Source organism: Cotesia glomerata, linkage group LG1, assembly GCF_020080835.1.
Source record: "Cotesia glomerata isolate CgM1 linkage group LG1, MPM_Cglom_v2.3, whole genome shotgun sequence".
NCBI classification, from domain to species: domain Eukaryota; kingdom Metazoa; phylum Arthropoda; class Insecta; order Hymenoptera; family Braconidae; genus Cotesia; species Cotesia glomerata.
The window spans coordinates 31,228,804-31,255,853 of record NC_058158.1 but is presented as its reverse complement, the minus strand read 5'-3'; the positions used below and the strand labels follow the sequence as shown (position 1 = coordinate 31,255,853).

Sequence of the window (27,050 nt, the reverse complement as noted above, 5' to 3'; positions counted from 1 at the left end):
AATCTATATTATGTAAGGGGAAATCATTAATTGTATGGTTAATTATGTAAATAAAATAAACAGTAAGATGACTTATTAAAAAAATAATATTCGGATTAAAAATTTTTTTCATTTTGTAATTCTCAAAATTAATTAACAAATTATTTTTAAGTTTCAAATTCTATAATAGGAATTGAAAAATATAAATTAAATTTTGATACCTAACCACTGTATTAAAAATTAACTTTTTAATTTTTAGTTTCGTACTCGGGGTTGAAATACTGAACAAATATTTTCAATCGCAACTTTCGCGATAAAAATTGTTTTTTAATTTTTTATTCTATGAAATAAATTTTTAGAATGTCATTTCATGTTTTAGTGGCACTTGAATTGTATCTTTAGAGCTACTTTTGTAACGGGGATCTGAGAAGTTATTTATTTTTATTCTAAAATATCTAGATGTTTTTTTAATACTTTAATTAATCATTTTGTAATTTTAATTTAGATCTTTGCAAGTGTAACTTACGCTGTGATCTTCAAATTCTGAGCCAAATTGTACTGAGACGTTGATGTTTGTCTGTAATTTAATCAAAGCAGACTATATGAATTAGCTAGATCGAGAAAATGTTGCCCTTTCGAACCAATCTAAATGAAAATAAATTAAGGGGTTAGGGGTAGTCAGAATTTTCAAAAAATCAATTATTTTTTTTGCATTTTCGTTATGTGTAATATCTTAAAAATATTTTCTGAAAATTTCAAGTCGATCCGATAATTAGTTTTTGAGTTATTCGACAAATAACAAAGAGAGCTCGGGTACTTCAAAGCGCTCGGGAGCAGATAGCTAGCGGCAGCTTCAAGAAACCCCCTTTTAGGGTTCTATTGTCATCCTATTCTGGAATTATAAAAGCAGATCCTTACAAAAATACAACCATAAATAAAAAGGAATGTATAGGCCATGTTCAGAAGCGGATGGGGACTCGACTGCGTACTCTGAAAACTAAACAAAAAGGTCTTGGTGGTAGAGGTAGGCTTACAGGAAAAGTAATAGACAAATTAACTGTGTACTATGGTTTATCAACACGTCGTCATTGCGATTCTATTGAAGATATGAAATCTGCTATTATGGTGTTATGTAAAGAATTTTTCTTTACACATTTATTAATTATAAAAAATTTGAGTATGATTTTATTGCATTTTTTAACGATTGCAAAATATAATTTGAGTGTGATCATTAAGTGTCTCGTTCGACTCCTGTAAGAGGCCCAGGGAATTTCACGTAATTAGTTTGGGCCCAGGTACATTTAAGAGATTAAATAGATAAATGGGAGTTTTGTTATACGTAAGCAAACTCACTTATACTTAAAATAAAAAAATACTTAAGTAATGACAAAGAATATTAGATAAAAAGATTTATTTTAAACCAAAAGATTTTAGAGTAACTTAAGTACAGAATTTTGAGTGTTGAGACAAATGTCTAAATGAATTTTAATATTGCAAGTTTTAAATAATTTTTAGATAATCAAAATTAAATATTAAATGAGAAATGAACTTTACGAATATGAAACAGATAAAAAAAATAGAACTTGAAAGTTAAACAATTTAAAATAACCAAATATTAAATAATGAAATTCTAAAATAATGCAACAAATATATAAAATGATAAAACAGAAGTATTTCTACAAATAAATAATTAAATTCAAAAAACGTAAGAGATGCTAGAATCAAGTACATATCTATTTATTCGATTTAAATAAATAAATTATTGTTAAACAGTACAAATGTACTTTATCTTTGCCTTTGTCTTTGTCTATACGTAAATGCGCTTACGTATACACAAACACATAGATGTTTAATAGAACATGAGTAAGTAAGAATAACTATATTGCACTCTGACCCAAGTAGAGGGGACTCATGCGATATTTTTGAACAACTTAAGAGAGAGGGTAAGGGCCCAAGAAAATAGACAAATAATTGGACATTTGGTTCCCCCAATGAGTGGAAATTAGTAACGCCCTAAAATTCGACACCTTACAGTTTTCACAAGAAAATCTCTCTCGTTGTCCTGACGTCCTAGTGTTAACATCACCTAAAGTTTTAATAAGTCTGAATAGACCACGTGTTAAATTTACCGAATAACGAATAAAAGATTGTAAAATTAAAAGTATAATTATGGAGTGAATCAAATCTAAAGAGTAAGTCAAATCAACAAAGTTCATCATTTTTATTAGGTACATTTTAAATAACTAATATTTGTGAATTTAATAATATCGTAAAATCGTTATATGAAAAAAAACGTTAACTTTGAATCACTGTGTAATAATTGTAATTATTGTAATTTAACTAATGATATTAATTTTTTAATTAAACAATATATGTATTAAAATTATTCAACGTCCAATTTATTCAACAAACCTATCATTCTCAATAAATAGAAACTCGGAAGTTCCCGGTCTATTAGCCTAACATGCTAGGACCGAATACTTAAACACAATAAATAATTTAAATCTAAAATCAATTAATTTCCCTAAATTAATAATTCTTACATAACAATGGCAACTTTTTACCACTACGGTTCGACTGATGAAAATCCGAATCATGATATGTGTCCCAAAGGCGAAGATTCTTGGTGCTCTTACCAGCGCGCTGAAGCAAGTGAAGAGCTTGATACTTATACTCAAGATTATTCTCCCTTACCTCCTGATGTTTTAAAAGCTATTAAACCGATTTACGACGATCTCAGTAATGATAATTTACTTTCAAGATGTGTAGGTGGATTCAATCAGAATAATAATGAGAGCTTCAACCAACTAGTGTGGAAAATATGCCCAAAAACCGTGAATACTAGTTCTACTATCGTACAAATTGCTGCATACATAGCTACTTGTATATTTAATGAAGGTACAAATTCATTATTAATGATTATGGATACGCTAGGACTTAATTGTGGGTCTAATTCCCATCGGTATGCTGAAAAATTGGATGCTGCACGTGTGAAAGTGGCAGATCAGCGCGCCAACGACAACACTCGGGAAGGCAGAATGCTTCGTAGGCAACAGCAAATTGATGTTTTGGAAACTTCCACAATGGCTGAAGAACTATTATATGGCCCAGGAATAGATGACTCGATGTAAGTAATTTAATAATTCGTATTTCTGTACGTGAATCTAGTGTGAAACTTTAAACGCGTTTTTCTCAAAACTATGTTTTTTGAACTGGTGACAACTGTAACTCGAAAACCGCTCAGTAGATTTTAATAAAATTTATACAGCTTTTAGAATACATAATAAACTCGGGCCTGATCGAAGGATTTTTTTTTTTTCAAAAATTTCGATTTTTTAAGACCAATTAACTGTTGATTTTTTCCCAAAAATCTAGACAAAAATTTCCTGAGGCCGCCATTTTGTTAATTTTTGAAAAAAAAAATCCTTCGATCAGGCCCAGGATTATCTATTTATAAAACTAATTTTTTTCATCCGATTGATTTTAGATGAATCTCCAAGGACTTACGATTGTCACCGCAAGGACCTTTTTTTGGAACTGGGTCAACACAGGCAGCTATAACTTTGGAAATTAAATTTTTTTTTGAAATTTTCATGACTTCAAGTCAAAACATTGTATAATAATGCCATATTACTACTTTTGTAAAATAACATGATTTAATAGAAAAAAAAAAATACTGAAAATTCTCATTTTTTCGTGCCTCTGACTACCCCTAACCCCTTATGATATTGAAGTTCATTAGGTTTTCGAAATTCTTTTTGAAACCAATAACGTTCTAATTTTTAAAATATCTCAAATAAAATTTCCTCAACGGTACGTTAAAAAAGGGATCAGGAGGTAAATGTTGCAATATATCTTGATAATAGCGCACATTAAGCTTGTTTTATTAGATGAAAAATCTAGTCAGCAGTAAAAGTAACTATCGCAACAGGATAAAGTATGTCCGAGAGTTAATTTAGGAATGATATAATAATAAAATAACACAAGAAAAAGGTAACGAGAAATGAGGGCGTACATCTTAGCACGAAAATGTCTCCAGCAAATCACGGATTTTATTGGCTTAAGAGTTACGGTGATGTCAATCCGACGATCTCTAGTTTAAATTTAATGTCCGTCGAGATTTTTACGGACGGAGTATATATAACCACAGACACTGTCTTTCCATTTGGAATTGGACATTTTGGTGACGGTGAGTACGTCCTTAATTTAGCCGCAGTATAAGGGAGTTAGTTTGTCCAATGTATGTTGTATGTCCAGTTTTTCTTATATTTTCTTTTAACCCCATCCATATTATATTTACCTGTACATAAAACATATTACATTTATGGGAGTAATAGGAAAGTAGCTCGTTTCGTGGCTCGTATAACGGCTCAGAGCTGCTTAACTCTGGTTGACCGTATAAGATGGAGGAATACACGGTAAACTATGTACTTACTTACCCTTAATAATGCGTCTAGGTACACAGAAATGGCTGGTGCACTGTATAAAAAATATAACCTTTACTACTTTATATATGGGGTATAATAATAACAAAAAAGAAATTGAAAATTAAAAAAAATTTTTTCTGGTAAATCAAGTAGATTAAATTTTTGTTTTTTATTTTCAACTTTTTTAATTTATAATTAAATTTATTAATGGAATTATGTCAATCATATCAGTCAGGGTGACGATGATGTAAAAAGTTTTAAGCTGGTAGTCTGGTGTGAGAGACGTGTAAAGTAAAGGAGAGATAGTGGCCTAAATTTGGCTGGTGTAAGAGCAAGAATTTAAAACAAAGTACATACTTACCCCAATAAGCTGCCAACGAGGGTGGTTGCCAGAACAGCAGCGATGCGGTTACACGAGGGTTTCTCGCGGCCGATATGAGAAATCGGTGTGCAGTCAAGTTGAGAGACTGAAACAGAAATACAAAAGTACGGTGGTTAGACAAAGGAACTAAATGAAAGAAATAAGCCATGAGAATGCCAAGAGAAAATGAATCTCACTCCGGAAATTATTCAGGCTCTTGAGCTGGGTTAAATAATAATGAAATAAGAGAATGAAAGTTTGCAATGAGAATTTCCGTTTTTTCATCTTTAACATTTTTATTTTTTTTTGCAGCTGCTGACAAAAGTTTGTCGGAAATTTCAGACTCAGTACACTGTAAAAAATCCGGAGTGAATCAGGAGTGAATTTCACTCCCATTTCACTCCCATCACTCAGAGTTCCGGATTGAAGTAATTAATCGCTCCACGTAGGGAGTGAATCCGGAGTTTTTATTTGCGGAGCGATTTCGAATTTCACTTCAAAAAACATCCGCGTTCGGAGTTTTTAAAATAAATAAAATAAGGATGAATTTTCGTTCTACAAAAAAAATCTCAAAATTAATTAATCTTTATATATAAATATATTTCTTCTGTGCGTGTGTTTGTCACTGAACTCCTCCTAAACGGCTGGACCGATTTTAATGAAATTTTTTGTGTGTCTTCCGGTGGATTCCAGAATGGTTTAGATTCACAATTCAGTCCACGAGAAAATGTTTATTTAATAGATTTTTTATTTATAAATTGTTTTTGACCTTGACTACCCACATGCATTTTTCATATATTTTATAAATATCATATATATAAGATATATGAAAAAATTCATGTGAGTACTCAAATGAAAGGTCTCGATGAGTATAAAATCACAATAGACTTATATTTATGAAAATGTTAATAATTAACGAATGATAATGTATTTTGTTAACTAATGATGTTTTTAACGATATAAGCTCATTCCGATGTTACACTCATCAAGAGCTTTAATTTGATTACCCACATGCATTTTTGATATATTTTTCATATATACATATATATAATATATATAAATATATAAAATATATGAAAAATTGATGTGGGTATTTAAATGAAAGGTCTTGATGAGTGTAACATCGGGATGAACTTATATCTTTAAAAATATCATTAGTTGACAAGATACAATGTCATTTCTTAATTATTGAAGTTTTGAAAGATATAAGCTCATCCCGATGTTACACTCATCGAGTTCTTTCATTTGAGTATCCACATAACATTTTTTATATATTTTATATATATGGTATTTGTAAAATATATAAATATGTAAAATATATCAAAAATGCATGTGGGTACTCAAATGAAAGCTCTTAATGAGTATAAAATCAGAATGGGCTTATATTTACGAAAATGTTAATTATTAAAAGAATGCCCATTGCATATTGTTAACTAATGATGTTTTTAACTATACAAGCTCATTCCTAAAATTTTTAAATTTAAGACGTGTGTACATGACAACGTCTGTCGGGTCCGCTAGTAAATGGGAAATGAAAAATTAGGGACAGACACCTCTAAATATTAATATTAAGAGCTCCGCTTTGAACAGGCTTCTGTTCTCACCTTCATGCAAGTTTTCAGCCTGTTTTTTCGTTGAAAAAAAAAAGTCGCCTAAAATTAAAACACCCTAATATATATATATATATATATATATATATATATATATATATATATATATATATATATATATATATATATATATATATATATATATATATCTGCATATTTTTTTTTTTTTGACAATTTTTAATTATAATTAATTTATAAAAAAAATATATAAAAACATTATAATAATAATTAAAATGAAATATTATTAAAAATAATAAATTAAATTTTTAATAATTAAATATAAAAAGGGTTTATAAAAATATTTTCTTTACAAAAATTTATTTATTTCTAAATTCATTTATTTTGGGAGTGAATGCGGTGTGAATTTTATTATTAATAAAAATTAACTCCTTCTCGGAGTAAATATCACCCCGCTGGGAGTGAATCAATTAAAAATCATTCACTCTTCATTCACTCCGCGTTCACTCCGCAAATTTTTTACTGTGTACAGACAGGCGCATCGAAGATTTTCATAAAACGAAGACACTGGTGATGTGCACATAAAACCAGGAAAAATTAAAACAAATATTAAAATTATAAAAAAAATTAGGAATGGCTGAGTCTGGTTGCCCGTCAGGGGAATACACCTCAGAGCCCTAGAGACTTGTCGAGGGTGCTTTGATTGCTAACAGCCAGTGAATAGTGACAGGCCTATTACCAAATGCTAATATAAGAACCAACAGACACCTCACTACATCGCGTAACAAACTCATGCTCGTTCAAGCTCTATACCTCCTTCCATTCTATCTTTTATCCATAGCATTGCAAGCTGTACTCTACTCATCTCTTCGCAGTGCCATTCTTGGTATCTCAGCATTCTCTTCGTTGTCGTTGTCATCGTCCGTGGCGTCCTACTTTATTCCTTTACCCATCCGGACCGAGTAATTATATATAAAAAGAACAAGAAAAATAAGAAAAGATAAAAAAGATGGAAAATGTAAATAGCCACTAAGAAACTTCATTTTCATATAATTTATTTAATATTTTATTATTTTTTCTTAGCCATACAACGAAATGATTTACGTTAATTTATGTAAAATAAAAGGATTTATTTACATAATAATATTTATGAGAATAAATTAAGTTTGTAATTTAAAATATGAGTATAAGGACTTGATTGTTGTGATGATGAAAATATTTTATGCTTGAAAATTAAATAAGTTACTAATGGTTCCTGATCATTATTTTTCGGACTATTATTTTTATATTTGTATATTTATGTATATAAGTTTATCATAGCATAATGAGTTTTCGTAGAAAGTGATCACTGAGAAGGAAAAAATAAAAATAAAATTGCGGAGTAATTTATAAAATTTTTCGATCGTAAAACACACTCTGATGCTTCGCATCATGAGTCGCGCAATAAACACCCTGAACACTAATTTACATCGTTATTTGAAGGTTCATTCATTCTATTCGGTGAAAAAAGATTTTATCTGTCGTACATCGTCACGCGAAATCACTTGGACCCTAATGCTGATCGCGATGACCCCTCGAACGAACGAAAAGACCTAATACGAGCTTGGCCTCATCCTCCCTCGTCCTAGATGCCCTTTATAACCTTTCCCTACCCCTAACACGTACATTTTTGTAAGCTAAGTTGTTCGTGAATTCAAGACACGTTCTCGTTTCGTTTTTCGCGCGAATCGAGCGTCGATGAGACGGTACGCGACCCGACTCGATCCTCAAGGCTCGATTACGTCGGATTAGCTCGTCCTTGGATTAGTTTCCGGTCTAAGATAACAAGTCAAATTATTTTCCCGTGAGTTTATAAATGAGGACGCTGGATATTTTATTACACATGTCAATCATTAGTAAGGAACTAATTTCAGTTGAAAAAAAAAAAAATCATTTTCTAACAATAAAAAACTAGCTTTATGTTTTTTTTTAATTTTTTCTTTAAAGTATTCTCGGGAAATAAATCCTAGTTCAGAGATATTTGTGATAAAAGAAAACTATGAAGGCTCTAATTGTTTCGGTAAACGTTTCCATATTTTGTTTATATTTTAAAGAGAATTTACTTAAACAATGACTATCACGAAAACTTGTTATTTAAATTAAATATTTATCATTTCATTAAAAATAAAAACAAAATTAAAAGTTAAAAATAACATATTTCTCCTTACAAGAATATTTATTTGTAAATAAAGTTTACGTATAAAGTAACATATTTTTTACTACTGAAATTCGTATTTAGTAAAATATGTACAACATAAAAAAGTTATAGACTTTGAAGTGAAATAAAATATTTCAAATTCAAAATAAAATTACAGAATAACACTGAATATACTTCTGAAGTGAAAAATTCAATGTCTCAGGTCGCGTTTATGGAAAAATTAATAAACCAAAAGCGACAGCACGTAGAGGTCGTACTAGACAGCATCATCTAGAGCGAGAAAAAAGAGGGAATGTAAAGCCCGGGGGTGGAAAGCGTACAGTGGCAGAGTATACGAGTGAGAAGATGGAATTTTTATGGGAAATTTTACGATGAGTTTGGTTTGCCTGGTCGTTTCAGGTGTGTCTCCGTATGTTCTTGTGCATCGTCATATATGGCTCCACAGCAATAATAATAAATAAAGTGTGTATCACTTAAGGTTGTGCTGCATTTGGGATTCGCCAGTAGCAGCAGCGGTCGGTATTAGATATCGGCTTGCCGTAAAGTCCGGGTACGGGTCTTGGAAAGAAGGTAACAGACGCGCAGTACCTCTATGAGCCCCGCCGTGTGTTGTCTATGGCTCCAGTGTCTCGTCGTTTGCTTGCTCAAGTCCTCACCAGAACGATTGCTTGGCTTTACCTCTCATCTCTATACATGTATACATTCTACACCACGAGTGTTCGTAATGTTTTTCCTAGGACAAAAGCTCAAATTTTATATTTTTCTTCCCATTTTATTTATTAACTTTTATGGCGTTTTTGTTTCTTTCCCGAATAATATAAGGGAAATTTTTTTTTTATTTTATTTTTATTTTATACTTACGCATAAAATAAAAATACTTTTACATTTTTTTCGACGCAATTTGTTGTCAGTTTTTTATGCTCACTGATGTATTTTAGTGAAGAACTTCCCTCACTATTCTTTTCATGTTTTTTTGAAATATCTATACCTATACCTATACAAATATATGTATATTAGGGGTGTGCGAATAGTGTTCGAATCGAATCGAATCGAATAGTACTATTCGATTCGAAATTCGAATCGAATATTCGAATAGTTTGAATAATTCGAATAGTTCGAATAATTCGAATAGTTTGAATGATTCGAATAGTTCGAATAATTCGAATAGTTCGAATAATTCGAATAGTTCGAATAATTCGAATAGTTCGAATATTTTAAATAATTGAAACAGTCGTTTTCTGTCGATAAACCAACTAATTTTTATGTAAAAATTAATTCGTTTGATTTTATTTGACTAAAGGAGTCTTCATAATTATTTGATAGTAAAGGCTGCTTATTATATTTGTAATAAATATTTCTTGGTGAATTCGGACCCCCTGTTTCGGGGCACCTCGTCATTTTGACATTTCTCCGGGAAAATTCGATTTTATTTTAAATAAGATCTACGACACGATGGTTCAGACATTGAAAGAGTGTAAAGGTAGCAATGAAAAGCGACAACAATGAATACGTCGCATAAGCTTTTTAATAAAAGATTTTATAGATATGATATTTACACAGTAAAAAATTTTGCGTCATTGCGTCAAAAAATTTTGTGTTAAAAATTTTTATGTTAAATATTTTACACTTTTGTGTTAATTTAACATTTTTCTGTGTTAATTTAACACAATTAATGTTAAATTTACACATAAAAGTGTTAAATATTTAACACAAAAATTTTTAACACATAATTTTTTGACGCAATGACGCAAAATTTTTTACTGTGTATCATATTTGTGAAATATATAAAATATATAAAAAATTCGTGTGGGTATTTAAATGATAGATCTCGATAAGTGTAACTCGAGGATGAGCTTGTATCGTTAAACATATCATCAGTAGACAAAATACAAAGTCATTCTTCAATTCTTGACATTTTTAAGACATAAGCTCATCCTGATGTTACGCTCATCGAGACCTTTCATTTGAGTACGCACACGATTTTTTCATATATTTTATAAACCTATATGATATTTCCCATATTTGTGGAATATATAAAATTCATAAAAATTCATGTGGGCTATGTAAATATTACTATAATGTAATATAGCTATAGACGTAATTTATTTCAGTTAAGAGAAAAATAAATTAATTTAAATAATCTTAGCTAGAGATAAAGCTATAGAATTTCCATAGTCTATATTTACACTTTTTCAATGTCTGATCTATCGTGCCTGTAGATCTCATTTATTAAAGAAATCGAATTTTTCCGGAAAAATGTCAAAATAGCGAGGTGCCCCGAGGCGGGGAGTCCGAATACACCAAGAGATATTTATTACAAATAATAAGCAGACTTTACTATCGAATAATTATGAAGACTTTATTTAGTCAAATAAAATAAAACAAATTAATTTTTACACAAAAATTAATCAGTTTATTAACAGAAAACGACTGTTTGAATTATTTGAGCTATTCGAACGATTCGAATTATTCGAACTATTCGAATTATTCGAACGATTCGAATTATTCGAATATTCGATTCGAAATTCGAATCGAATAATTCGATTCGAATTCGAGGCGAATTATTCGTAAACTCGAATATTCGCACACCCCTAATGTATATATATACTTTTACATCTAGCAAGCATCACGAACATAGAAACGTTACGACAAAAGTTATATTAACTTTGGTCGCGAGGTTAAATTTATTGTCGGGCGTGCGTGTTACTGCGGAATATGAGACGTGATAATGAAGTACAAAAAAGTTTAGAGAAAATTTTTTAACTACTTTCAATGCACGACAATTGGCTACATTATTATTTTATTATTGTTATTATTATTATTAATATTACTGTAACATTACTACATGCTTCGAATGTACCTTGAAACACCTTTAGCATCAAAAAGTTTAAAAATTTAGTTATTATAAATATAAAATCGTAAACTCGTATGGAGTTGTGATTCCAGTATTATAGTATAAAAAAAGTTTTTCCTTTTACTGATCCCATCACGTTTTATCCGTGTCCAGAAAATCCAGGAGTCACCCACCAGGATTTAAAGAGCCCGAGCTCAGTAAAAGGTTACTATACAGGAAGTTATAGGTATTCTACATCACTGTTGTTCTTTCATGCGGAGACGGTAATGTGATGGAAGGGAATCAAGAAGGAGAAGAAGAACAAAAGTCTGTATACAGATCTAAGAAAAAATGTACGCTCAGATGTATTTCTACGAGATGAAGAGATAAGTAAAATGATAAAAGTGAAGAAACTTGACGTGAAATATTTCTCTAGCATGAAGAGCATTAAGTCCATCATATGGAAATCTCGGACGCATCGTCAACGGTGAGATCATTCGTCATTGTGTTAAGATTCTTCCCGTGCATCATATCTCACAAAGTGATGTGTCTTAAGGAGGTTCATACGAACTGTATGCTTGTTAAATGAAAAATGACAGTGCGCTAAAAATCACTCTCTTATGTTCTGTTCTTTTCTTCTTCTTCTTGATTCTTTTTCTCTTCTCCCCTTTATTTGCTGATTCAAAAATGATATTGTTTTAATAACAAGTTTGATGATTTAGCTGGTGTATAAAGTAAAGTAATTTGTCAGCTAAAAGCTTTGAGAATTATTAGCTCATCTTCTTGTACGCCCACAGCGCTTTCTCGTTCTCATCTTCGGCGTTTCCGTCGTCGTCCATACGTTCCTCTTCTGCAATCCCGTTTCTCTCCGCGTTTGAATAAGTTTTCGATTCTCCCTTTGACGTCGGGCATTCGTCTTCCGCGGCGTCGACAATCCAGTCACGGCGGCACCTCGTTTGTCTGGATGAACGTAATGACGCCGCGCGCCGGCTTTTTATTACTTCTCAAACACCCGGCGCATGGAATATCTTAAACCCATATACCATACTGGTTCGACGAGATGAAAAGGCTTATGAATGTTCCCTGACCGATCTGACGCCATCAATATCTTTCTTTATAACTAAACTAAATCGTATAATTTTGCTTACCCGCTCTATAGTATACTATATAGAGAGCCTTTAGTCTTGAGCTTGAGGTACCTCAAGACACGTCCTGATGGTTAATTTAGTTGATTCCACGTTTCAAAAGGAGAGTGAGAGTTTGTTTGTACGCTGCTATAAATATGTATGCTCAGACAAATATTGGTGTTTATAAATCAATCTATTATAACATGCGGATGAGTATTGAGGATCAACACAAAGACCGGATCACCGAGTGTATAATATAATGACTCAGCAAACCGTTAATTAATGCGTTACATCACTTTACACATTTTATCGGTGTCTTGGTGAAATTTGTTCTTCTGGCTCCGGGTGTGGTGTGCTCTTAACCACGATATTAGCCTCGCCGAGATCAAAGTAAAGTGATGCAAGATGGCGACCGGTCGTGAACGTGCAGGGAATGGCAGTAGCATGCAAATAACCTGCAGCCGTTAGCTACACCCCGTTGAAAAGTAAAAATCTATCTTGCTTTCTTCTCAGACCTTCAAGATTCTTCTTCTTTCTTTTTCTTCTTATTTTTGTTTTAAATCATCACACTTTTTTTATTTTTCTTCCTTTACGTTATTTCCATTTTTCATTACTTACGTTAAAGTTAAAGTATCCATAATATACGGTAATTTATGAGTGGACTAGCGGTATGAATGTGATCTAAAATTCTAACAGAATTTGTTTTTTTAAATTATTGTTTTAAAATTTTATAAAATAGGTTTCGTTACTCTGAAAAGAGTGAAAGATATTTCTCTTTAATAAAGTTTGTATAACTTTTTGTACATCAGAGAATGATACGGGTAATGATGATTGAGAGATGGCTAGTGAAATAGTTATTAATTTAGTGAACATTGAAAAATAAGTTTGGACAAGTAGTCAAGGTAAAAATCAAGTCAGACACGCGTGAAATATATGAGCACTTTTTGTTAAATATATTGGATTAATATCATAATTTTTTTACAATCCAAGTTTCTTTTCATATGATTGATAATACTATAAATTTCTATTTTTTTTTATGTCACTCATAAAAAAACCTAAAGTTGGTAGAAAAGATGACCGCGGATTTCTGCAAATCCGGGAAGCCAAAGGTCTCAGTTTACGATGGATTAGGTACATTTTGTCATTCTGCCAAAGGTATTTACTATCTCCCTCATGCGTTGATGTACCTGCAGATATATGTATAGAGCACATAGAGAAAAAAGCTAGCCGAGATAGATAAAGAAGGAAAACAAAAGATCGATGAGGGCCGTTGTTTGGGACACTGTCTTTCTATCCTCACGTTTTTTTTTTTTATAAATATATTTTTTCTATTTTCTATTCCGTATCCCTTTTTACATCTTCTCTGTTGGGTAGAAAGAAGCCTCGCGGGACTCGCTGGGAACTTTTAATTTCACGCTGTTGGTTGCAGAAGAGACCACGGAACGCACGCAACTGAGCGATCACTCATCTTCGTCTTTGCAGTCGACGCTTCTCTTATAGCTTTTCTCTTTAGACTCTGCTCTCACGAAATAGATCCTAACCTTTGGCACCTCATTCGCATCGTTATTTCCCAGAAATGGATTTTTTCTTTTAACTTTTTTATTTCATTTCAATTTTTTTCCTTTAACGCATTGTTCACACATATACATGTATGTATATATACATTTTTGCTTGGACTTTGAACAAAATAAATACTGGAAAAGTTTGTTTCATAAAAAAATTTCAAAATGACAGATCGTAAAAAGCATTTTACGACATGAAACCTCAGTACATTTGGCGGGAAACAATTTAATATCGTATTTCAAACTTTTTTTTCTCACATGCACACCGAGACTTGCTTGCTACACATAACAATGTACATAGCAGTGTACAGAGTAAAAGGTAGAGTTACACACAGCTGCACTGTACATTGGTATTTTTTTTTTTATTTTTTATTTTTGTTACCGCATATAACAAGAAAGTTTGGTCTTCGGGTAGCCCTTGGGTTTATTCGTAGTTTTGACGGTTTTCACATCTGCTTTATGAGTTTTCTTGCGGGAAGGCTTGTTTTCAAGTTGGCACGTATACGCGTCAGTCGTTTCCAAATGGTTACATGGTAAATGAGAGACGAGAGAGCAGAAAAAATAAAATAAAAACCCATAAAAAATAACAAAGAAAAAATAAGGATAGACGGTTTGCTAAAGAATAAGAAAAGAAGAGAGCACAAGAGTCGGTAATGCCGTTTGAGGATTCACGAGAAACTCAGTAACCCCGAGATGGCTGAATTATGGGCTCGTTCTTCCTCTCATTTTGCTCTTCACCAAGAGCCGGCTAAAAGTCTCTGGGGAGAAAGCTCTTTTTTTTGTTTAACGCGGTAAGCTAAGAGTAGTCACGTCTTTGGTTGGGTTGCGAAAACTGAGTAGAAGATGCGACTGACGATTGCATTAGATGAAACGTGCTGAATTTCATGAGCTACAGAAAATTTTTATTATCCAAGTGTGGTTAATGTCTTTATAGGGGAGGGGGGGGGGGGCAAAATGGGGTAGGGGGGGCAAAATGGGGTACCCCCAAAATTTCGTAAGAAAATTTTTTTTTTCCAAAAAGCTCTTTCAGCTTCCTAAAATATATTTTAACGTCATTTCCTACAATTTAAAAGAAAAAAAAATTTTTTAATTAAAAAAACAAAAAAATTTTTTTTTCTAACTTTTCTTACAGTAATTTTTATCGTCATTGTGCATCGTAATAATTTTTTTTTCACATCTACGATTACTTTTTCTAAATTTTTAAGTTCTCGCTTTACAAATGAATGATTAAAAAAAAAAAAAAAATCGGGGAGTCATTGGTTCCATGCCAGTTTTCGAAAATCAAGTTCTAATCTGATCTTCACATTTTTAAGGTCCTAGGAACTAGTTATTAATATTCCTACGAAGATATAAGGAGAACAAAATTCTTGGCTCAAGAAAATTTTCAAGTGCCTGAAGGAAGACTGAAGTTGTGTTGCCCGAAATAAAAATTTTTCTTGAAATTCTATTCTTGGTGGAAGCAATTTTTTCTTAATTCAAATTATCATAAATACTTGATGCAATAAATTTTTACATTTGATCAAGATTTTTAGATACTTTAGGGAAGCAGTGCCACCTACTTCAGCTGAGAAAAAAATTTTCTCACCTTGAGAAAATTTTTCTCTCGAATATTTGATACCCATTTTATATTATTTTAGCGTGCAATTATACATATTGAATGAAAACAAATGATTCAACATTATTTGATCTTCCCATTTGATATGTTAATCAATAAAAATATTAATGAAAATTTACTTCTATCTTTATATTTAATTTTTTGGAGCAAGAGGCTGAATTTTCTCAAAACAAGAAGATTTTCTTGACTTAAATAAATTTTCTTGGATCAAGATACATATTTCTTAAAACAAGAGAGTTAATTTTGTTGGAATAAGTGAAATTTCTTGCATCAAAAAGAAAATTTTTTTTTTGCTCAAGGAAATAATTAGGAAGAAAAATATTTTCTTGACTCAAGTGAACCTTTTTTTTTGTGTAAACTAACCATTCTAAAAGAATGTCTTTTTCAAATAACTTCGAAATTTATTCTCGGATAATTTTTGATGTCATAATTTAACTATCAATGCTCAGAAAACTGTGTCAGAGGCCGCCAATTTCTTCAAAATCATTTGGTGGGCTTGTGAGATATTTAATTTAAAAAGTAAGATCTTCAGGCCTACAAGATCATTCAACTTGAAAAAATTTTCCTGAATCCCTAAACCAAGAAAGAGAGTGCAAAAAAATTACGAATGTTTTTTTTTCGTGCTATCGCTTGGAATTGCGTGAGAACTATGTCTAAAAAATTTTTCACCGGGAGATCCAAAAAGTAGAATCTTCTCAAGGGAACTCTTTTTTTTATCTTGATATTATTTTTACTCAAGCGAAACCCGTCAAAAATTACTACAAAATTAAAAAATTTTTTTTGCTACCTCAATTTTTGTTAGGAGTATATTGCGTCAACTAAAACAATGTTTCTTTTTTGGGTGATTTGTTCATCTCTCTGGGTTTTTTCGTAGACTTATCGATAAGAAAATGTTATTTTTTTAACGACATTTCATTTTCGGATAATGAAATTTTTTTTTCACTTTTTCAGAGGGTACCCCATTTTGCCCGCAAAAAAAAAAAAACTTTTTTTCTACGGCAACTTGAAATTTGATTATTTTCCTTCAATTACGACTGAAAACGAGAAAAATCAGCATATTTAAGTCCTTAAAATCATAACGGTTTCTTAAGTACCCTATTTTGCCCCCCCCCCTCCCCTAAATAACTACAAATAAATATATAAATAAAACTAAAGATAAATACAATACATAAAAATTCCATTTGTTTTAATATAGTGAAAGACATTAAATGGTCGAGAAAAAAAAAAACAACTCGAAAAACAAGTACCCGTTTTTATCGTAATAAAATGATTGTTTTAAACTCAGTCTCTTCAGTCGAAAATTGTCAAGGGTGAAATAACGAGGCGCCGTGTCGTCCGCCGGATGCTTTTCGTGGCTCGTGCACGAAGGTCCCACGCGGTCTCGTTTGAGGTTTCGCTCGAGGGAGCAACAGAGTTGAGTATTAAACCAACAGAGAAAAGACGCTACCGGATAAAGATGGAGACACTGTTCTGTCGGGCAACCGTCAGTTAGAGAAAGCTAGATGATAGTAAGAACCGAGGGCACGCATCTGCCCCAGCTCGAGCTACTATGCGGCAAACGCGGATCTATGTTACAGGAAAACCGTAGATCTAGCTGAGTTAGGAGCACCGGGTGGGACCTCTTGTACTTTCATTCGTATACCACTATTCGTATTACTCGAGGAGAAAGAGTAGTCACTGCCCTGACTGTCTCGGACTTCTCTTACTTCTCCACCCTCTTCACTTAGCTTCTGCTCCCTCTGGCCGCACTACATCCAGTCAGGTATTCTCCCTTCGCGGCCAGAATTACGCGGATACCTGCCTCGTATTTTACCCTGTACTCGACCCTCTCCACGACCTCCGGAAATAGTTCCCCGAGCATATTTCACCGAATATTCGATACATTTACGAGATTGACGACCATTTTCACACGGAAATATTGTCTTGACCGATACTTTGAATTTTTATCAAGCAAAGCTTTTTTTTTGTCGAGATTTCTTCATTATTTATTTTTTATTTTTTTGAAAAAGTAATTTCTCTAGAGAAATCTGGACCTCGCGTCCTCACGATTCTGATAAATATTCTGGCTGTGATCACCGAATCCTCGTACCGTGTGAAATTTGTACGGCCATTTGATATTGACTATTGACTACTTGATTTCTCAGAGGATTTTGTCTTCAATAAACTTCAAGAAGTACCATCTTATCCTTACCCTTATTTTACCAAGCTTTTATCATTGTATTTGTATTTCACTTACTGAGATTTCGACTCGAAAAAAAAAATGCGCAATGCACAGTAAGAATAATTTTAAACAATAGAAAAAGTATCTAATCGCGAATAGATAAAAAACTAAAAGTTGTTTGCTGAAAAACTTTATTTACAATTATCAAGGGTTATAAATTTGTTTGAAAAAATAAATAGTCAAGTAGGTAGAAGTTTTATGGAGTAGAAGACATACGAGACTTAAGGTCTGCTCCCACTTGCTCTTGGTGTTCTCTCAACTCTAGGTACGTACCGAGCGTCGTCATATTTTAACTTAACTGCTGTGCATCCCTCGGCGCCTAACAATTCATTACCATAATTGACATCGTTATCATCGCGTGACGTGTACCCTTGAACCCTTGCCTGCTTTCATTTCCCGGGGGGTGAATTTCGTTTTGAGTTGATGATGATAGTGGAGTAAAAAAATCGAGAAGAGAACGAACACCAAAAGAACAACTTCAAGAAGAAAGAGAAGTTTCAGAAAAAAGGACTGCGACGACAACGACGAAAAGTAGTCAAGTTAAGATAGGAATAATAATAATAAAAAATAGAAAAAACAAAAAAAGGAAAAATATTATTTTTTTTCTCTTTCAGTAGTACAGCACGAGCTGAAGACGAACGAGTCGAACGCTTGGCAATGTGAATATTTTTTAATATCGCTCGAACGGAAAAGAAATTTCCATTCGTGAGAATTTTCTTCAGCATTGCAAACTACGTGTAGAAATGAGGAGCTCCTTGATCTCTTGAATTTTCTACTCGTCAAGAATATAGCAAGAGAGTAGTACACCTTTTTTTTCCTTTTCTTATTCTATTTCATTTTTATTTATTTATTTATTATTATTATTATGATTATATTTTTTCCTTACGTCCTTTTTAACATTTTTATGCATATTTTTTTTTTCAAGATCGAGATCTTTCCCTTTATCAGTCTTGTTCTACTGTTTGTTTTTTTTTATTTTCATTTTTTTTCAATATCGGTTAAATGGATTCGAGGCACGAGCTCTGGTACACGTGTTGCGTTAGATGGGGCTGGGAAAATGTAGGGAGAGATCACATCAGAGATACGAGGGAATAGAATCAGGAAGTAAAAGAGAAAAAGAGATGTCGCGTTACAACGATCAGGAGTTAAATATTTGTCAAAGGTGTAATTGCTCATGGGGCGCAACTCAATGCGTAATTGACTCAGCTTCATCAATAAAGTTCCACGTGTTTCCAAGTACAATTGTTTTTCAACAACAACAACAACGACATACATATACAAAAATAAACAATACATATACATTGACATTAAAGCACAATTGTATTTGTAGTGTTAGTATAGGCATTCCCAATGGAAGCTTTGTTACTGCCATTGGGATGGTTTACGGACGCTGAAAACGTTTTGCAAACGAGAATAAACGCCTGAGGCGCTTTTGAGCTTTGCTTTCATTTACTTCACCGATTTGTTTACATAAATGTATACACTAGGGTGTTTCATTTCCGCAAATTTTTTTTTTTTTCAGTGCTCATGCAAAATATTAATCTACATATAGAAAAAAAAATTCTTGCCAAGTTTGAGCTTTTAATAATAATTTTAAGTACTTACAATAAAAATTTAAAGTTTTACCATTTAAAATGCCTGTAAAAAAAATTTTTTTTTTTTCAAATTTCTAATGCTTACCCGGCTTTTATAATATTGCAAATCGGTTTGATGGACCTTGTGACAGTTTTTGAAAAAAATATATTTTCTTTTAATTTTTCGAGCAAACCGCCAAAAGTAGGAAGAAAAAAAGGACTGACTCATAAAAAAAAGTTATCCAACCAATATTTAATGAATTTACAGCCATTTTTATACCGGAAAACGTAAGAAATTGATAAATACTAACTCATAATGTTATTTAGATTCATTTTTTTTATTTATTACCATTATATTTCCCTACACTAAGAATTTTTTTAAAATCATTATGATTTCTCACTCATAATAAATATTAAAACACACAAATTAATAAAAAAACTACATGAATAAAATTGTAACATAGATCTCGCAATTTTTCAACATTTCTGTCGTTAACCAAAAAAATAAAAATGAAGATTATTTAATTTTTTGTAACAAAATTCAAAAATTAGCAAAAAATTTAATTTTTTTCATTGTCAACTTTATTCACGCCAACTTTGTATAAGTAGAAATCATTCTTTGAAAAATTGCACCAAGCAGTCCCGAGATGGCATATTCTAACATTGATCTAGTTAATTAGCATGATATTACCGTCTCTATTGTCTTTATTGACAAATTTGATCCTTTATGGCATATCTAACATCAAAATAATTTTCTCATTGTTTGTTGTATTAAGTGATTAATCCGAGAATCAATTGACGCTGATACTAAGACAGAATAAGCCAATTTTTTAATAAACTATATTCAAATTACTATTTTAATATCAATTTTTTGCTGTCACTTGTGTTTAATGGTATATGTCGTATTTAAATTAGTTCTTGATATTCTTCAGTATTTATTTGATTACATTTCATTAACTTTCTAACCTAACTAAAGTTCATTATGACTGAAGTAATTGGTAATAGGACATATAACTATTTAGTTGACTTTCAAATTAAAGAATTGAATTGTTATAAATTACCTACTTATCGTGACGTTATTAATTTATTTATGTATCAACATTTGACGTTAAAATTGACTATACGTATCAGTACTACCGAAGCTATCGATGAATTAGAGGCTATGTGGGATAAAATTGGAATTCCCACGACACTGAAACGAAATAGTATTCGGAAATTTGAAAAGTTTTATGACGATTACAAAGACATTAAGAAACAAAAATCTCTTAACAATCTCTCAGACAATCAAAAGCACAAAGTGGAAAATTGAACAAATTATTCGATATTGCTGATAATAGTGAAGTTGAGAATCTTCCAAGTGATTTACAATTATTTTTAGAAGAATGTCGACAAAATGATGGCAATAAATGTTTACCATTAATATCTAAGTTAAACGAAAATGCAATAGTACTTTTTGATCAATCAGTTTTACAAGATATACAGGATGAAATACAAGATGAAAATAACAACATTGAATTTAGTAAGTATAGAATTCTATTCACATTGATGATTGAATTGTCATTTCTGCATTCATAATAATGAATTTATCCTATTGTCATATTAAATTTCACACTTTTTGGCATTCATTTTTGCGATTTTTAGTAAATTCTGTCGTCATATCCTTAGAATATTGAAAAAGTTTAGAATTTTATTTTTGTTAAATAGACAAGTTAAAATATGACATCGGTACTGAAGATGTTATAATTAAAGATATCCTGGACGAAAAAAAAAATACTCTACTACCCTTCATCGAAGATCATCTACAGGTAAAAATATTGTACAGTTTTTTACTAATGGAAAAAATTATTGCTAAGTTGTGCTTTGTTTCTCTTACTGAGTAAACAATTTTCATATTTTAATATTAACTACATTTCATTTTTTACAGAATTGAACTTCAAGAGATGACTATCATGAACTTTTGACGCTGAGCTACATTTTTTTAGGAGGTGTACCAAACAAAGGTATAAAATTTAGAGCTCCTGGTGCTATGCACCATGCTCGTTGGCTATCGAAAGCTATCTATAGTTTAAAAATATATATGTTCAGAGAAGAATTTCACTTCAACCCTTCAGAATTGTTACCTTTACGAGAAGTTTGCTTATTTATTGTTTTTTTTTTTTTTTTTTTTTTTTTTTATGTTGAAGTATGGTTCGTAGCAACAAGTGCTATTGAAGCTCCGTATCATGACTTAAAACTATTTCAAAATTTATTAGAGTATAAAAAAGATCACCCAAAAGTTGCAGAAGCTGCTTTAGAGAAACTTTCCAAGCATTTGTGGTACTTAAACGAGAATCTTACAGGCTTGGCGCTTTTTGATCAAAAACTATCCCGAGAAGAAAAATTAAAAATAGCTGATTCTATTAAAAACAAAAAATTGAGCAATAGTAAATATCCTTGATTTACTTTAGACAGGAAAAAGCTTGAAATAATGTCGTCTAAAAGTATAAGTGATTTTGTGACTCAAGAATCTCTCACTATTTTTGATAAGTTTAATTTGACCTGTGAATTTCTAGACATCGACCCTGATTTGTGGGAAACAGATCAAGAATACATTACTTGCTGCGAAACTTTCAAAAAACTACGTGTTGTTAATGATACTGCCGAACGATGTGTTGCACTCATTGAAAAATTTAACGAGTTAGGTACATATGATGAAGATCAGAAACAATATTTATTATTAATGGTTCAACAATGTAGAAAAGACTTTCCAACGTGCGCCAAAAAACTATATTCAGCTTTAAAATCTTGATGTGTTTTCAATAACATTAGTAATTATTTGAAATTTATTAACTTGTTTTTTATAACTATTTAGATGTTTATCACATTTCAAGCACATTTTACATAATAACGTAACCTTCTGTATATTTTGATTAAATTTTTGTTGCTTTTTTATGAATTCATGTGTTGTTTTTGTATTCATTATGAGTAAAAAATCATACTAATTTTAAAAAAGTTCTTAGTGTAGGGAAATATAATGGTAATAAATAGAAAAAATGAATCTAAATAAGATTATGAGTTAGTATTTATCAACTTCTTACGTTTTCCGGTATAAAAATGGCTGTATATTCATTAAATATTGGTTGGATAACTTTTTTTTTATGAGTTAGTCCTTTTTTTCTTCCCCACAAGGTCCATCAAACCGCTTTGCAATGTTGTAAAAGCCGGGTAAGCATTAGAAATTTGAAAAAAAAAAAAATTTTACAGGCATTTTAAATGGTAAAACTTTAAATTTCTATTGTAAGTACTTAAAATTATTATTAAAAGCTCAAACTTGGTAAGAATTTTTTTTTCTATATGTAGATTAATATTTTGCATGAGCACCGAAAAAAAAAAAAAATTTTGCGGAAATGAACCACCTTAGTATACACACTGGTGAACACCCATATTATTTTTTTCACTCACTTTTACTTTTAAATATCAAGTGACGACTCAGTGAGTTAATCATCCGTAATCATTAAATCAAGTATGACACTAACAGCAGTATTTAAGTTGTTTAATTTTGAGTCTATATGCACATTAAATTTATAAATATGCATGTAGATGAAAAATGTGCCGACATTAATATCGTAATCTACTATCGCTGGTACAGAAAGATCTATGAATATTATTCAAATGTATGCCAACTTCTCTGCACTACTAAAACACTCGGTACAGCAATAGTAGCTTCTGAGTTTACGTAAGAGATGGCACGCTCAGTACAGTTTGATTCATATATTCTTGTCATACTTGGTAATAGTTAATATCATGCATACACATATATATAAGACAGAAATTGATTCTGGGCAAACAGATTAGCTACTCAAAACGATTATTTAATTATAAATGGGTTATTTCAAATAGTTTGTATGTTTACAGTTGGTAAATGGAAAATCAATATCGAATATATTTATAGAGAGCGGTAATGAAAAATTGTTAGAGGTTGTGTCGCAGTCATTAATTATAACTTAAGTTACGAATAATTAAGATGATAATTATTAATACCTTAATTGTAGACTATACGGAAACGTAAGATACTAGAGGGACCTCACTGTTGGCTCGTTTGGCGAGATTCAGGTTACATTTTCCCTGTCATTTAATGTTTAATGGGTCCTGCTAATGGTATCCACCAGAAATTGGGTTTGGACTTTACGACCCAGTGGATATGTGTGGCCTTAAAGAGCCCGGTTAGCGTCAGGAACGGACCGTAATGCTGTAGACGACCGGTCTACACCGTGTGCTAAGATTTATCTCTTACATATGTATGTTTAATGTTACTATGTGTATATAATGTATATCATTTTGTACGGCAAAGGATTACACTTGAAGCAATAGCTCGAGACTCACTTTAATACGGGTAATTTTTTTCCTTTTCACTTATTTTGCTTTTTTTATCACCATATATTTATCATTTTATTAGATATATTGCCGCAATAAATATTTTTTTATTTATACTTTTAATAAAACATAAACGTTAAACTATTAGTGTGCCGTACATTTATTTTCCAAGAGGATTATGGATCCATGGGTATCTATCAGGGCAAGTTTTAACACAAGAAGACATCCATCTTTCGTTGCCGTCGATTCCGGTCAACTTGCAAGTTCGAGGGAAACAGTCGAATGTTGGTTTTCTAACTTCACATTCGCCAAATGGTTTCTTAACGTCCAAAGATTTTGGATTCTTCACCCATTCAATGGCTTTATTTACTGTCACCAGATAAACGTCGGGTAAGCGTACCAGATGATCGATGAATCTGTGAGATATGAATATATTTTAAATATTATTATTATCACTATTATTATATGGATATACTGAGTAAAGCTAAAAATAGATACTAACAATTTGTAGGCCTTGAAATATTCGTCACTGCGTAGAAACCAGGCGGCATGCATGAAAACTGGGAAGGGTGCCCGTGAATTGTTATAATGCCGTTCAAATTGCTTGATGATCCATTTTGAAAGCGGCTCAGCTTGCTTGGGTCTGAAACACCCACGGGTCAAATTACGAGGTTCAATATAGTGGCGCTCCGCGGTTGGACAATGAATTCGGGCTCAATCGAGCGTGTCAGTTGATCCACATCTTGTTGTTGTATAAGGGGGTTTAGATGTGTCGTTATGGATTATCCAAATTAATCAAAGACTCGTAAAGCATTAATTGACGTCCCAGTACATACATGTTATACCCAATCCAATAAAATTTCAGTTCACAAGGGATTAATAAATTTAACCGGCATGACTATGACTGGTAAGCAGAACGCAACATTGTTACATATGTATGTAAAAATAAAAACCACGATAATAAATAATCTTTGTAATAAATTTGTTTGCTCGGTATTATCAAGTACGTCACTTTAAATGCAGACGAGAATGAATTTCAGTTTGTGAAGAAGAAAAATAAGAAGAAATAATATGTATATACAAGTGTAAATGATTTATTGACTTACATGTTCGTGCATGCATCGACCATACTGCAACTCACATTCTTTTCATCCAACCACATAGTCATCGGTACTTCCCAGACGTTCGGAAAGCTAGCTGTTGGACAGGGCTCTATCATGCAATCTTGGTGACTGGCGTATTCCAGAGTGTACGGCCACAATGGATTATCAACGTATCGTATTGTTGGCATTGAGCTATCATAAACCAATCCGAGCTCTTTCAGGCCCTGAAAACTTATATTACCCGACGTCTGTAAGAATGGTAATCTTGCACCTCGTATATCACTCTTGGGGATTCCCGCAAAGTGCATCACTATTTGCCTCATATCGTCAAATTCAGCTTTGAAAGTAGTGAGATTTATCTTTAGCCAGTAATCTTGTATGGGTGCGTGACTGTAAACAAAACGTTGGATTAACGTTTGAAATTTTTACAACTAAAAAATATCTTGGAGCGTGCTTAAATAATATTTATTTTAATTATTAATTATTAAACTTATTCGAATAGCGACATGCAAATAGATTTTACTAGGATTGATGTAAATGAACAGATAGAAAATTACGTGATGGAATGTAGGGCGACTTCGTGTCCTTTTAACCAGAGATCGTGGACTAATGTATAGTCTGTGTATTCATGACTGAGAAAATGGGTGGCCGCTATTGGGCATCCATCTGGATTTTTTCGATTGAATAGCGCTTCGGAAAACTTTCCGTAAGTTTGTCCGGTAGTAGCATCATCGAAGGTTAACAGAACGATCTGCAATAATAATATGATAGGGAAATTATTAAATATTATTTTATTTACTCTACGGTTTGATCTTTGAATAAAAGTAACAATTAGTTACATGTGGTTGTAAAGAGATTAAAATTAAATAGATTAATATAATGCATACCTGCGGTATTTTTGATGTGGGAATACCACTACCACTCTCAATAGTACTACATTTGCAGTTGGGTAATTTGCAGACTGTGGGTATACAAGGTTCAGCCAGTTTCAAGCACTCAGTCCAATTGATAGTCATACTCACGAGTATGCCAAATAAAATCAGAGTACACTTCATTTTGTATAATGTTGGCTCATGAACAGAACGGAAGTCAATGTTACTCTGAAGAGTACCATTTACGATCGTCAGTTAGACGTTATATTTGCAAGTAGATTTTTTTTCACGTCGTCACCGATTTATTGATAACATAAAAGATAATAAACTGTATCTTCAAGAGAGTCATTTTAAAGAAAAAATGAATAAATAAGTTATTATATTTCCTGTTGACAGTTTTCTTTCGATTGCAGTTATCTAATTCTCAAGCGTTATCGATCCTGATATTGGATAAAGCATGAGACTTCTTGGAAATAACCAGTGTTCTAAATTGCATACATAAACGTAAACTTCTGGTAAAGATATAGGCATTAATTTACCGTCAAATTACTAGGTAAGTAACCCATTAAACAAAGCCTATTTTTTGTTCTACTGGATAGTGTATGGTAAATTACTGAATAATTTAGCCAGCAAAGTTTTTCTATAGCCATTCAAACATGAACAATTGTAACGTTGGTAACGATGATAATAGTTTTATCGCAGACTCTCATGTTCTATCTCGTTATCCTGATAATGCTATTGTCGATACGGTACACTGTGTGAGTGCACAGACATTCAAGTATGTAAATGTATAAGGATAAATGGTTATACATACACAAATATATGCTTGAGATATACATATAAAGATAGGATAAACGGTTCTGTAACAACCGACGAGAAAGAGAGAGTGAAATAGAATTAAATCCCCGTAGCCTACGGTTTAGTTGAGCTTCTCGTGATTTTACTAAACCTACAAGGTAATACTGCGGTGCTCAATAACTGTTGCAAAGAGAATCTTTAAGAAAAACTACGATAATATGCAGCTAAAAATTTAATAGTTCTCGTGCTTTCAATTTTAAGCAAAAAATTTAATGGAAATAAAAATTTTTATTGACTACCGTTATATATCTACCTATAATATACATATTGATTTGAATAAAATGATATATATTACTATAGTTTTCAATTGCAATTACATACTAATTACTTTTTCGAAACACACTGTATTTTATTTTCTCTCAATTTTGAGTATATTGAAATATAATAGAAAAAAAAATCT

At 31.8% G+C, this 27,050-nt stretch overlaps 2 protein-coding genes and 1 long non-coding RNA gene across 3 annotated transcripts in view; 1 reads left to right on the top strand and 2 right to left on the bottom strand.

The window, feature by feature from the left end:
- Window positions 1-27,050, bottom strand: part of LOC123270967 — a 43,860-nt gene that overhangs the window by 8,948 nt on the left and 7,862 nt on the right. Inside the window, exon 2 of the long non-coding RNA XR_006510742.1 lies at window positions 4,768-4,873. This is a non-coding gene — a long non-coding RNA (uncharacterized LOC123270967). The remainder of the gene's footprint in view (window positions 1-4,767; window positions 4,874-27,050) is intronic.
- Window positions 1,065-3,531, top strand: LOC123270960. Its single transcript, XM_044737148.1, has 3 exons — window positions 1,065-1,104; window positions 2,532-3,106; window positions 3,467-3,531. The coding sequence occupies exons 1-3, from the start codon at window positions 1,087-1,089 to the stop codon at window positions 3,468-3,470; spliced, it is 597 nt and encodes a 198-aa protein (XP_044593083.1). The 5' UTR covers window positions 1,065-1,086; the 3' UTR covers window positions 3,471-3,531.
- LOC123270950 (chitin deacetylase 8) lies at window positions 23,884-26,090 on the bottom strand. Its single transcript, XM_044737140.1, has 5 exons — window positions 25,808-26,090; window positions 25,478-25,671; window positions 24,924-25,310; window positions 24,320-24,460; window positions 23,884-24,233 (listed from the first exon to the last, which is right to left on the bottom strand). The coding sequence occupies exons 1-5, from the start codon at window positions 25,973-25,975 to the stop codon at window positions 23,978-23,980; spliced, it is 1,146 nt and encodes a 381-aa protein (XP_044593075.1). The 5' UTR covers window positions 25,976-26,090; the 3' UTR covers window positions 23,884-23,977.